The 14,238-nt window shown below is 33.1% G+C and overlaps 1 protein-coding gene across 1 annotated transcript; it reads left to right on the top strand.

The window, feature by feature from the left end:
• Nucleotides 1-375: 375 nt before the first annotated feature.
• Nucleotides 376-11,645, top strand: nau (myogenic-determination protein nautilus). The gene is made up of 4 exons (XM_013320622.1): nucleotides 376-754; nucleotides 6,416-6,547; nucleotides 10,706-10,805; nucleotides 11,073-11,645. The coding sequence occupies exons 1-4, from the start codon at nucleotides 464-466 to the stop codon at nucleotides 11,180-11,182; spliced, it is 633 nt and encodes a 210-aa protein (XP_013176076.1). The 5' UTR covers nucleotides 376-463; the 3' UTR covers nucleotides 11,183-11,645.
• Nucleotides 11,646-14,238: the final 2,593 nt, after the last annotated feature.

Genomic DNA, 14,238 nt, shown 5'->3' with positions numbered 1-14,238 from the left:
ATTTAATCTAAATCTAAATAGCGAGGAGTTTTTGTTGAGATTCAGTAAAAGCAGCATTTGACAAGCTATAAAACAAGTCTGAAGTATTCGAAATCCAAACGAAAAAGAAAACAAGAAGAAAGCGTTTTGTAATCTAACTGTAGCCACATATCAGACGACATTTAAATTGATCTGTAACCAGAAAGCGAAGTGTTAAAAAAAAACGTTGCGACGCTTTCATCGCTACAAATTCAACCGAAAAATATTACCCGCATCAATTTCAATCCAAACACTAATAAATTGGCATCTCTCAACGATCTAAGACGGCACACAGCTAGACAGTTTATTAATAGCGGACATATTTTGTAAATCTCGACTCGAGATTCACCCCTCGACTGAATTCAGTGTCGTAGGAGTCGCGGCGCGCGCCGCCCGAAATTGAAAAAAAATAATAATTTGGCGCGAAACGAAAGTGTCAAAAACAATGAGTTACAGTGACATATATGACAATTTTAATTTCGATTATCAAAAATCGGACGAAGGCAAAGGTAACGTCGATCTTAATGCCAATGAAAAATGTTGTCGGGGGGTGAAAAATGAGAATAAAAACAATCAGAGAAATGATGATACGAAAGAAGAAGAGAGTCATATACAGCACGTGCTGGGACCGAGTAGGCGGTGCTTGGCGTGGGCTTGTAAGGCGTGCAAGAGAAAAACAGCGGCGGTCGACCGGCGGAAAGCTGCCACGTTGCGAGAACGAAGGAGACTTAGAAAAGTAGGTTGTATTATTTTATAACTAATCTGCATAGATTTATTGCTGTCCGCATTCGCTCTCTTTACTCTTATTTTAAGTCGTTATATGTCCTAGGATTATCTTACTAGAATAATTGCTTTGTTTTTTGAGTTACTTACTGATATTTTTATTACTACCTTGGAAGATTTTTTTATTTTTTGTTTATTTTCATGTTCTTTTTAATTTTACTATAAACGATATTTGATTTAATTTTGTTAGCTGAAATAAATGTATTGTCCACTAATAAAAACAGCCTTCGGTGTTGGTGAGTATACTCAATTAGTTAAGCTTATATAAAACAAGTATTTTCATAGATATTTTACTCAAATAATGATATTTGTAAAGAAACATTGACTTTAGACGTATTTGTTTTTTTTTTCTTTAAAAAACAAATGTCCAACATAAACTATTAAAGACAATATTTTTTCCAGGTTATTATTGCTTTTGGATATTTGTATTCCAAAATCAATATTCCATAAATGACTCCACTAATCCATAACACCAAATTTATATTCGACGATACTTATAAAATGCTTGGCAAAACAAAGCACGTACGATACGCTTACGTATATGTTGACATTTTCCCTGGACCTTGACAGTGAAAGTGCCATTGCGCGGTTTCTTTCAAATGCAAAATCACACTGCTACCACAGCCATTTAATGGTAACTTAAACTCTCCTTAGAGTTGAATTTGTTCACTTAATGCTAAGGGGCTTTTCCTCATAACCATATTAAACACAAGACTAACCTAAACCCTCAAATTCCGGCCTTTTTAGTCGCAGAGCAACTTAGGCAATGCAATGTCACAGAGTTTCAAACACGGACATGCATCACTGATATTAAGTCTTTTATCGCCTAAGGCGGTCGCTTGCAACCAGTTTTTCAAGATAGTCGCAAGGAAATTCGTAGCGATTTTCAAGACGGCAGAGTAAATCTATACAGGTGACTTTTTGAAATTCGAGTTAGTAGTCGCTTTACCTGTATTGAGCAGACGACTTGCGTCGACGATTTATATATTAAGTGTGTGAAGCTTGATACTCGCGACCCGAGTATACAATATTAGTTTCGAAGATTTACGTTTCCTTGTGTCAGAAAAGGCTTAGTCAATATTTCATTCACAATTTCCAACCATCAAAAAGTTTGAGCTTTTCTTAACAATTTTAACGCATCTTACGCGTAATATCTAATCTTGCTAATGATATAAACTAGCTGTCGCCCGCGACTCCGTCCGCGTGGATATATAAAAATACTTAATATATAGATAAGTTAAATAAAAAGCAGCTCTTTAAGGCATAAATTCGAAAAAAAAGAATAAATAGCTATCAGCTATATCGGTAAAGCCGTAAAACCGACAGTAATGTCTGGAATAGCGCATAGGCCCCTTATTTAATTATATTTCGTTGCGCGCGGATCAATATCAAGTTAAAGTATAGTTACTTTGATTTCTGAAATAATTATTTTTGTAACGCTAAGGGGTTCTCACACTCAGAGAGGTTATAAACGTTACAATCTAAGGTATTAATATAAAGAGCGGTAATCCCGTGGTATAAATAAAATCACGTTGTCCCGAAATCACGTTCCCGAGATTATGGGATTTGGAGACGCCGGATGCGAGCCGGCGATGTTCTGTCACATATCTGAACATTTAATTTGTAATAGCTTTTATTGCTTATGTTATGGACGATATCGTTTTCCGAACAAAATTAATGTCTGAATTCTTGCCATCTTTTTATAGTTTTGTAATAAATTGTCGCTTTACAGTCGAACCTGGATAAGCGAGAGTCGAAGCGACAGCAATATTTTTCTTGCTAATCGAGGTTTCTCGCTTATCCTGGTCCGTCTGCATAGCCATCACTGTGAAATTTTATGTATATTTTATGGCTTCATATACATCATTTATGATATAATTTGAAATTCAAAGTGAAATTATCATCAAGTGATATTTTTTTATAAATATTAAATTTCTATTACAACTAGAAAATTAGAACAATCTTTAACTAAATAAGAATTAATTAAATAAACTTAACTAAAAAGAGTAATTAATTATTTTTTATCAGAGTTAGAGTCTCTAATTTAACAGAGTTAAGTACGCATCCCGTTTTTAAATAGCCCAACCTATTTATTTACAGCATTAAAAAAGTTTAAAAAATTACAAAAGATGAAAAAAATAATTTTACGATTATTCTTACATATTATTTAGTCCATTATAATAACTTTTGGCTATCTCTTTTATCTCCTAATGCTTTTTCATTTCAAAATTTTTTACATATTTAGCGATAATAGTCCGTCCACATGCCATATAACGTGTAGGTTGTCAGAGGAGGTGTGACAAATCTGGTACAGCCCTGCAGTAACGGGAAAACATGTCTCCGATATGATTATATCTGACCGGAGAGATGCAAGCCGATGTCAGTGTACGAGCCAGAAATATTAATTCGATATCAAATGGAATGCAGTGCATTAACTGCGGCTAACACGAGACTTTTACAGTGGGTTACCACTGCCGAAACATACATTTATTGTAATCATCTCTGTCCTTCTTTACGTAGGGTTAACGCACCATGTTTTTGGCCTTCAGATCAATCTAATTTCCGTCATCTTAATTGTCACTCCCTTCTGGAACACGTCACCTTTGACACAATCCATACCTCCACCTCTTACTAGGCCTATTCCTACCGATGTACCCATACACATTCATTTTTGTTCAAATGTTGTCATCAGAACATTTACGATGTTGATGCAAATATAAGGATGTTAGAAAGGTAAGGACAAAAATAATATAGAGTAATAACTTTTCAAAACAAAAGAGGTTAATATACGAGCTTGGAACTTTTAAAAGTTTGACATATAAAGCTCTATCTCGGATATAGACATCTACAGTGTTACCGAGACATGCCTTATCAATACGCGTTAACTCTACTTGAAACTACCAGTGGCTCTCTATTAAGCTTCTTGCAAAAAAATCGTACAAATTTATTTACAACATGTGCTTTTGTCACAAATATTAATTTAATATTGGAGTTCAAAGAATTAATACAAAATATTAACAACGCCTATTTTAGTTCAGTTCAACGCAGTTTGTGTTTAACTGACTAATTCTCATTTTGTGAGATAAAAAAAACTATTCGAAATTTAAAAAGTCACTGATATTATTGTACTTTATTAATTGTAATGGTATGCCGGTAGTTTCCTGCTGTCTGCATCTCAAACAGATCGTTTAATAATAGACGAGGGCTATTAGACAGGGAGAGATACTCTGACATACTGACAGGTTACCACACACTTAATCGCCTCTAAAGTGCCCGTTTTTAGTCCCCCGGGACGAATCTATCAGGGCAAATTACTTGCGCATGCATCGAGCTTTTAAGTAACTTGGCTCGTTTGTAATGAATTTAGTTTAGGGTTAATGAACCTTCTTGATTAGAAGTCAGTTTGAATATTTGAATTTATATAAAGTATATTTTTAAGGTGATTCATTTAAAGGTTATAAAAGAACACTACAAAAATAACCGTCGTCCTAAAAAAATATTAATTTGCTACATTTTTTTTAATAGGAAACCATTGTTTTCATAATTCTTGTACAGTAAGCAGAAAGAAGTTTTGCTCTACGTAACTTTTACAACGAATTTGTATTAACATATTTCTATGTAATTTAAGCGCAGCAGACAAAAAATGATATGTCATTATTCTATAAAAAATATTATAGGATTATACATCATTATGTTTACTATATTTCAGTTATATCAGTAATAAATTAAGTAGTATAGTACTTTGAAACTTTGATAACTAAAGGCGTTTACATACTATAGACCGTTGAGAATGTTAAGATTTAAAAGTCACAATAGTTTCGCACTCGAAAGAACGCACTGAAATGTAATAATTCTGATGTAGACGTCTTCGACCGTAGAACTCAGATAAAGTGCTTCTACGGCTATAAAGAACAGGCATGGTTGTTATTTCTGCGTTTTTAATAGCAAACGCCTATCGCTCTGGCATTTTCTTTTGTTATCTATCTTAAAAAAACTAGGCATTCTTACTTATAACCTTACTAATATTATAAATGTGAATGTTTAAATGGATGGATGTTTGTTTGTAGGTATGTCGAGAACGGTTAAACGGATCTCGATGAATTTTGGCATACATATAGAAAATAGTCTGGAATAACACAGAGCCTACTAACTTTGCTTTTTTTAATCCCGCGCGGACCGAGTCGCAGGCCATCGCTATGGATTCATAATTTAAACATTTTAGTACATGACTTTAGTGCCGGTGATTGTAGCAAGTTTGTTTTGTCCCTTAATTTATAAATAGTCGTCGCTCCGTCAATAAACATATGAATATACGGCGGACATCTTAATTTCACATAAAAATAAATTTATCGCGTCCCTCAAAGAGCGGCAACAATTTATTTTTATTTTCAAATGCTTGTACCGTTTTGTTAGTGGCGTTAAATATTATGATTGCCATACATAAATCTGTCGCGTTACTTGTATAGCGTGTCATACTACGTTAGTTTTCTTCATTTATACAAATCTTTTTTAACGTACAATATAACTAGATTTTTGTATTTTTTTATTGATATTATTCATGATTGTGCAGATTGTAAGATTTAAATTAATTCTTAACACTAATAAATTGTTCAAAGTAAAATAACTGCGAATAACTTTATTCTCTACAAAATTCTTTTTTTTTTAATTACGAAGATTTACTGATTAGACTAAATTATTTGCCTTAATTTATTAAAAACTGTTTTCAAGTTTATTAAGACGGAAGATTTTGTCCTTTTGATCAATTTTAATTACACCATTTAAACATCAAAACATATGAACTTCTACATCATAAACCTTTTTAGTTATTAAAAAAGAACAATTCAAAAGATTAACGACGTCTTAAAAAGAATCTTAGCTGAATAGAAAGGGCTACGCGACTGCTACGCGGCGTTTCTCGCATTTTATATACGTCATAACTTTTTTTTATTTAATGTTAGCCAACGTCAGTAGGAATCGGGCCGCCTGTGTCAAATGAGTCGTCGCTAATAAGGTTGGCTAATTTTATATTAGTGCTTTACATCGCTAGAGCGGGCCGTGATGTTATTTCTATGTAAATTCACTTTTAGTGGGCGCTTCTGCATACTTTGACGAGAGTTATGCTCGAATGCGACAGGCAAGTACGCTAGTGGCCATTAAATGTTTAGATCAAAAGTAATTGGAGTGAATCAAAGATTCTCTTTGATTATATTTTTAAAGATGCGTTGGTAGATTTGCGATGTAGCTCTTCCTAAATTTTAATAAAATGCTCAAATTATGACTTTGTTGCATTCATGGATACAAAACATGATTGCTTGATGATTTGATCAGATAAATATTTTATTTTTTATTTTAACCTGCCACGTTCCCTCTCCCTAAATGGCAAACGTGGATTGAGGTGATTCGTCTGGCCACGCCAAAGTTCTGTTTTCTTTGTTGTTTAGTATATTTTAAAAAAAGAACATTGTAGCATTAAAAACAAAAATTACCACGATATTGAGTCCTTATGAAATTATATTATAACATTCAGTTAAAATCGAAATGAAATTTCTTATAAAGTTTTTTTACCCTCATTTGGGACGCAGTTGGCATTATCTAACTGTATAACAACTTGCAGGTTAACGCTGCCTTTGAAGAACTAAGAATACGAGCACGAGCGGGCAGTGGAAGACTACCTAAGTTGGAGATCCTACGCGCTGCTATACAACACATAGAAAGGTTACAAGCCGCTCTACGCGCCGCTGCAGTCGTAAGTCACACTAATAGCCACACTAACCGTAGGTTTCAGAGATTAAAATCCTTGTATTAAAAACATATCATCATCTCTCTCATTATCTTTTACAAAACAGAGATAACAATATGTTTTATACAGTAATTTTGGTCCTGAAAACCAACGACAATAGTGTTGTTTGTGTTAGTTTGTTCCCACTGATGAATGTCTGCACTTAATGTATTGTATCTCTATTTATCCAAAGAGATTATAATGTTTTTGTACTGATGTTTCAGCAGTGGACAACCATTGTAAACGTAGCAATAAAAAACAGTTACAATTTCGTTTTAAGAATTACACACGTACTTCTAAAATTCCTAAAAATAGAAAAAAATGAACAATTCGCATAAGGCTTCGGTCGATCTCTCCCATTTATTAGACCCTATTTCTCCTATCGTAATATTATCTAAGTACCTTTACAACTCCTCTAAAAGGTCGTCATCTCATAAATACACTTGTAGGATACAATATGCCATATCGTATAGGTATAATATATCTTATTTGTTTTATGTAGTTGCAATTCACGGCGCATCTATTTCAGCGCGCGTCCGTCACGCTCCGTCGGGCTGGATCTGATATCGTGACTGCGAGACGTGTGTACCTCGCTCTCGCTTCGTATGTCAACATACTATATATTATACAAGATATATGTTTGTCACAAGCACATATATTTACATTTGACAGGGTGCTAATGTATGGGATGATTACGAATGAAATTGGTCAATCGGCGAGCCAGCGCCGCCAGCCTATCTGGTCGGTATGGATGTTGACTTTCAACATTTGCAAATGTCGATTAGTTTTTAATATTTAAGTATTTTCGTAGCTGCTTCAATTAAGAACATTAATAAAATAGACAATCTAACGCGCATAATGAATTAAATACTTTAAATTCTAGATGTAGTCTTGGCTACTTTAAATGCTATGTGTAGCGCAAAGCACCAATTTCATTAAACAACGTTTAAAAAGCTTGAGCAAGCTATCCTTTTCGTGTAATTGTTTTGGGAAATATATGCAAATATTAATGTGACTTATGTTCCAACTATTACCAGAAATATGCTTAAAATAATTAAAGCACACAATAGTAAGCGATTTGTTTTCCGTTCTCTGGGTTATAATTTGTCTGCAAGAAATTGGGGGTTTAAATTATGTTGGCAAACAATGTTTTGGCAGCTCGAATAGATTTTACTGTTTTATTAAAGTGATTTTTATAACAGATATGATTTAGTATTTCAAAATGATTTATTTCTTTACAAATAGAACAAAAGGCGAATGTAGGAAATAAACTTTAGCTGTTTTACAAATTTTATTGTAACAGTTGTATATTTTCCCCGTTTTTGCAACATTTTTCACTGACGCTTCGCTCCTATTGGTCGCAGCGTAATGTTATATAGCCTAAAGCCTTCCTCTATAAATTGACTATCCAACAAAAAAAGAATTTTTCAAATCGGACCAGTAGTTCCTTAGATAAGCACGTTTAAACAAACAAACTCTTCCGTTTTATAATATTAGCATAGATTAATAATGATTCCAATGTAATATAATATAATAATTTCAGATTAGATTAGGATAAAAAGTTAGAAAGGAACACCATTCCAAAATGGTTAAAATGTATAATATTAAACTGAACTTTACTTCAAGGCTCAGTAAAAAAGTGTAGCTTACGAGAGAGACCTAACTCCTAGCTTTTTCTCAAAATCTATCATAGCAGTTACAGACTTTATTAAAAAAGTGCTAACCTTTTAAAAGAATTAAGAGTCCGACATATTTTTCAAAGATCCACACAAACGTGCTTTGTTAAAAAAGTACCTCTAATGAAACACTTTTTAGACTTTAATACAAACTCTATGAAGCCCACTTAATACACCTACACATTTTCAATTAACATATAATGATTTTATAAGCATCGTAACATTTTCTCATTTCATTCTAAATTACTATACTTACATTGAATGCATCAGAGAAGGAAGAATGAAATACAACAAGGAGAGTGTATCGTATGACCATGTAAGGGTTTAACTCATGAATGTATGGTTACATAAATAGTCATGAAAGGCGATAAAAAAGGATCAAGTTAGATGCATCGAGGCGTATGTGTGCTGCGAGGAAAGGCGCGCGTGTCGCGGCGTGTCGCGAGGTTAAATCGTCATTAATACACGTCCGCGGATTATTTATCGCTACACGTGCGCGCTCGCATCGAAATAGAATTACACAGAAATAAGACCGGTGTGTCGCGACTCGGCCACGAAGGGCGGCCGATTAAATTATTTTAATTGGCGTCCAACTGCACCAGGGATGTCGGTGACCGGTATTAAACGGAGCTACTGTTGAAGCCTCGCACACAACTCTAGGATTTCCTTAGGTTTTTTTCAGCTTTAAAAGTATTTATATTTTATGGTCTAGGGATAGCAAATAACTCGTGTATAATTAAGTAAACAACTCTACCAATATTTTAACAATGCAACAACTAACTGTCAAACACTGGCTTTGCAGATTTTTTTTATCTTTAGGTGCCTTTGGAAGTATAATCAGCCACCATACACATTTATTACAGTATCAAGGGACTTCTAAGCCAAGCTAGTGTACCTTTAAATACTCTTTGTTCGATTCAGTTAAACGTATTATTTTTAGCAACTTATTATCACACGTTATTTTAATGAGTTATCATTTCTATACTACTCCCGTAACTGGCAGCCCTCCTATTCTCTCGTGTCTTACAGTTTTTGTTTTGTTTCCCAATCAGATTATAGAACGTGAAGCGCTGCTCCGTCGGCCAATAAACATATTTAATGATATCGATCGATCTCTACAACGGTGTGGGGCATCGTTTTAGCTTGCTTTAATCTATAAAATACCTAAATTAATGTGTGCTGAAATTCTTTCGTTTGTAAATTTGGCCACTGTTAGGTTATATCAACTAGGAAATCAACAATAATTGGATTTAATAAGCTGAAATTTTTATCACGTTTTATTAGTTTTTTTTATTAAATCTGATCAATGTCTCCTTTGATAATATAGAAGAAAATAAAAAAAATATGTGATGTTACTTTTTTAAAATATAATTCGTGAAGGATTACAGTCTGAATCGGAGCTTGACAAGCGGCTGAATGAGATAAACGGTTATTTTGATAAGGGTCGGTGGTAAGAAGTAGCGGCCACTTCTTTATGCGGATTCTTTCGCTTGATATGTGTAATCTTGCAACCTCTTTGTAGTGTCAAACTGATATTGAACTCTTTTATATGTGCATAATGTATTATATCTGTGTATTTTTGTTTTTATATCATAAGATGACAAACGAGCTAGCGGCCACCTGAATCCGCTGAAATAGCGAATTGACCGTTGCCCATAGACATACGCAATTGCATATACGTTGCCTACCTTTGATATCAGATTCTGTGTGTCTAAACATGAAAATAGAACACTGATTTAAATATATCTTAACCTAAACAAATGTCACAGTATGCTTTTGAAATGGTCTGTGGTCAAAACACGTGTTCAGGTTACTGTATTTAACTGTCGTGTTGCCCTATATCTTAGGGTGGTAACATTTGCATTCTTCGTGAGAATGTTACAGGACCATAGTTGGTCCAGCTTTTGCATTTTTTTTAATAATTCAACCACTCAAATACTTATCTTATTAGATTGTACAAAAATATATATTTTAACTAATAAATACCGCTTTGTGACCTTTGTATACCTACATAAAGGTATTTAGAGGTGAGGTGGCATTTTCCGCACGCTTAGTGAGGCATGACCTGCCGCGTGTAACTTAACACGCCAATGAGCAAACTGTTCACAAGTATTACCCGGAACCATAGCCACCCACTTTTATTTATAGAATTATCTAATTAAACACATCACTCACAGTCATTAAAAGTTAAGTTAAGCACTTGCTTAGTATAGATTTCTTCTAAGGAAGTAAGTGAAAGTAGATGTATGATTGAAGAAGCAGCAAGAGAGGAGTGTCAGGTTTGCCACAAATGGAGATGTGTGGTCTCTGCCTACCCATAAGGGTTATGGGCGTAATTATGTTATTGTTGTAAAAATCTATATTGAAGTTGAACAAATTCAATTCAGGGTCCAAATATAATTTAAAAAAATAACTTTCTTACCAAATCTTTTTCATATGTTTCTCGTAGCTGGAGTCTGAAAGCTGCAAGACGTACGTGGAGCCAGTGACGTCATCGCGCCCGCTCGACCGAGAGATCAAAGCTGAGCGCGAGAGACCCTTCCTCAACGGTGAGCTACAATAATATTTACTTGTTGTTATTTCATTACAATATATAGCTTCACATTGCCAGTAAAAAATAAAAAATTAAATTAAAAAAATGTTTTTATTCAAGAATTTCTCGATTACAAAATCTGGTTAAATTTTTGAAAAATTCTATAGAGGTTTTAACTCTTATTCTACTCATATTTTACTCTTAATCTCATATGCTTTTTTCCTTATGCTTCTTTTTTATATTTAATAAATTATTTTTAAAATACACATTTTAAATGTTTTAGGCGATTCAGGTTCATGTGGGCTCAACAGCCTGGCTCGACTGCGATGTATAGTGCAAGCCTTAGCAGCGAAGGAAACACCTCCGGAACGAGAAACGTGTCCTAGATTATGATTTAATATTTATATGGAGATAAAATTATTTCGATACTATTTGATGTAAAAAAAATATTTAAAATAAGAATGCAGGGTTCTATGTCAATTAACGGAAGTATTGTATCATTAAAACATACAACATTAAAAAAGTATTTGAATTAAATGTTTTAATTAGGTATTCGTGTTTTCATCGAGGAATTTAAAAAGATAATAAAAGAAAAGAATTGTAATGTAAGCACCACAGATAACCGAATAAAAAAGGGATCATAATTGTATTGGATTAAATTATTAAGTTCAATGTAAATAAATATATAAACAAATTGTGAATAGATAAAATAATAAAACTTTGATATAATAAATCTCAAGATCTCTATAAACTGGGATAAATGGAAAGTTGAAGATTACTTTTTAATTAAGTTAGATAGGTACCAATAAACTTTTTAAAAATAGGTTCTGAAATGGAATTCACGATGGAATATATTACTTAGAAAAAATTATCATTGATTCATTTTTAGTTGTAATGTTACTAGTTAAGTGTATTTATTGTACAGTTTTTGCTCACTTTGAATAATGTTGTGCCTTATTAAAAAAAATATATACTAAATTTTTCTTTTATTTCAATACCAAATAGTAATAAACATTATGCAAAAAGGCGGTAACGAAAAGTAGGCGTACAGATAATATATAACCGTAACAATATAAAAATATAATGTATATTTTCTCGTTATATTGATTCATAGTATAGATTACTTTTTATTAAAAAAAAATAGAAAAGATCGGAAAAGAAATAGTTAAATATAAGAAAAATAAATATTCATATTCTAATAAAAATTAAAGAATCGCAAAAGAATAATAGGTGCTCCGTCAAACGCTAATCACTAATCACTACATTGGCCAAGGTTTTAAATTCTAATCAGAAGAAATAATCCACCTTATAAAAGCAATTCATTTTCTTTTTAATGATCCCTACTATACGTCCCCACTGAGGGGCTGAGACCTTACTTAAGCACTAGGTCATAGTCAACCACGCTGGACATGTGCAGGTTGATTGACTTGACACATATCCTTAAATTTCTTCAAAGATATGCGCAAGTTGCATCACGATATTTTCCTTTATCGTAATAAAGAAAATCGACAACCACATTGGTAAATGGCGTGATTCAAACCCAGGACCTGCAGATTACAAATCAAGTGCCACCGATGCTCCGTGAAACGATACGCCGATCATAAATTATAAATATAAACTTGAAAGTGCGCACACGCCCGGAGGCGGGGCTTGGCAAAGCACTGCGTCCCGCCTACATACACACATCTATTTTGTTTAGGCCTACATACATCTAAAAAACTCTTTATTTTGTGAATTTTCAAAAATATATCGAAATAAGAAAATAAAATAAAAGTAGGTAGGTAAATTTCTAGGAGTCGATTTCAACTTAAATTACGATAAAAACTTGCTTTTCACTAATCTAGGTAAATTGAATATTTCTTTGTTTGCACTAAATTTTTACGATGAACAAGGAAAACTTATATTCTTAATTTATTAAGAAATCTTTATAAAATTATTTCTTAGCTTTGTCAGAACTAAACTACGGATTTTAACTATAGGTATAGGCTTTGTATTTTTACGGTCCGAGAAAAAACAACATATTTCAAAATTATTAATCATAATATACACAACAACAACATTACTTACACCCTTAATCCGGAGGAGTATGCTGAGGCCCCTGATCTTCATTTGGCGCTGTCCAATACACCTCTCAAGTTTCTTCCATATTTTGGTAAATATCTGTAATCTGTGGCTTTTTCTACATTCAAACATGTATGCATGTCCGTTCGGTGTTATTAACTATTTCATCAATCTGGACGATACAACTCCTCTAGCATTCGTGCCATCTTTGTTTGTTCTCATTTATATTTTCAGCACATGCTTTTCTTATAGCACAATTTTAATTTATAAAATTAAAAAAAAATTCCAAAGTTTAAAAAACTCTTGTCGTCCTACACGATGATTTTGTAATTAGAAAAAATAATTTATTTCAGTGAGATAATAAAATTGTTTCATAAGTTTTCAGTTTTGTAACAGGTATACTGACACTTACAATTTTTATAAAATCACATGTTATAACAGAAAATATTTTCGCTTTTTCGATGTTTTTATGGTATTAAAAATGTTCCAAACCTAACCTTTCCAGTTTGCTTTTGGTGTTTTATTACATGTTATAAACTTTGCTTTACTTATGCTGCGCTTTTCTATTGTCCCTTTTTTTATTGTTCCAAACTTAACTTACCCTATGTAGTTTTCTTGGTTTTTTTTTAACTTAAGTTACGACTCCAAAAAAAACTTCCAAAATAGTGTTAGAATATTCCCTATCGTTTAACACATATGTAATGGAAATTTGGCTTGATTCGGTTTTGTGAAGCATTACCTTTTATTTTATTAAGAACTTCTATACGATTTCCTAGCGAACTTTCATTTAATTGACTTTTTACTAAGTAATTACGAATATTAAAACATTTAGCAACATTGTAACGTAAATATGGAATAAAATTTATTTACGTACATAAAATATTAAGTGTAGTCATTGATACTTTATTTGATATGTAGTGAGATAGAATAATAGTCAGAACAACAAAAAATTCAAAATTTAGTACTATTGTACTAAAAAACACAATGTAATTACATGGTTCTTGGAAATCTTCTCAGAAGAAAACATCAGCTTTCTAACTCTCGAAATTATCTTCTTCTTCTTCTTCGTCTTCTTCTTCTTCTTCTTCGTCTTCTTCTTCGTCTTCTTCTTCGTCTTCTTCTTCTTCTTCTTCTTCTTCTTCTTCTTCTTCTTCTTCTTCTTCTTCTTCTTCTTCTTCTTCTTCTTCTTCTTCTTCTACTTCTAGACTTCTAGACTTCTAGACTTCTAGACTTCTAGACTTCTAGACTTCTAGACTTCTAGGCTTCTAGGCTTCTAGGCTTCTAGGCTTCTAGGCTTCTAGGCTTCTAGGCTTCTAGGCTTCTAGGCTTCTAGGCTTCTAGGCTTCTAGGCTTCTAGGCTTCTAGGCCGTTAGACCGTTGGACCGTTG

This window comes from Papilio xuthus, unplaced genomic scaffold (genome assembly GCF_000836235.2).
Source record: "Papilio xuthus unplaced genomic scaffold, Pxut_1.1 DF825946.1, whole genome shotgun sequence".
Classification (NCBI taxonomy): Eukaryota; Metazoa; Arthropoda; class Insecta; order Lepidoptera; family Papilionidae; genus Papilio; species Papilio xuthus.
This window is presented reverse-complemented; position numbering and strand designations above follow the sequence as displayed.

Coding starts and splice junctions, on each gene's coding strand:
- nau (XM_013320622.1), top strand. CDS start 464: ATGAGTTACAGTGACATATATGACAATTTTAATTTCGATTATCAAAAA. Junction 755..6,415: donor AACGAAGGAGACTTAGAAAA/GTAGGTTGTATT, acceptor AACAACTTGCAG/GTTAACGCTGCCTTTGAAGA. Junction 10,806..11,072: donor CGAGAGACCCTTCCTCAACG/GTGAGCTACAAT, acceptor TAAATGTTTTAG/GCGATTCAGGTTCATGTGGG.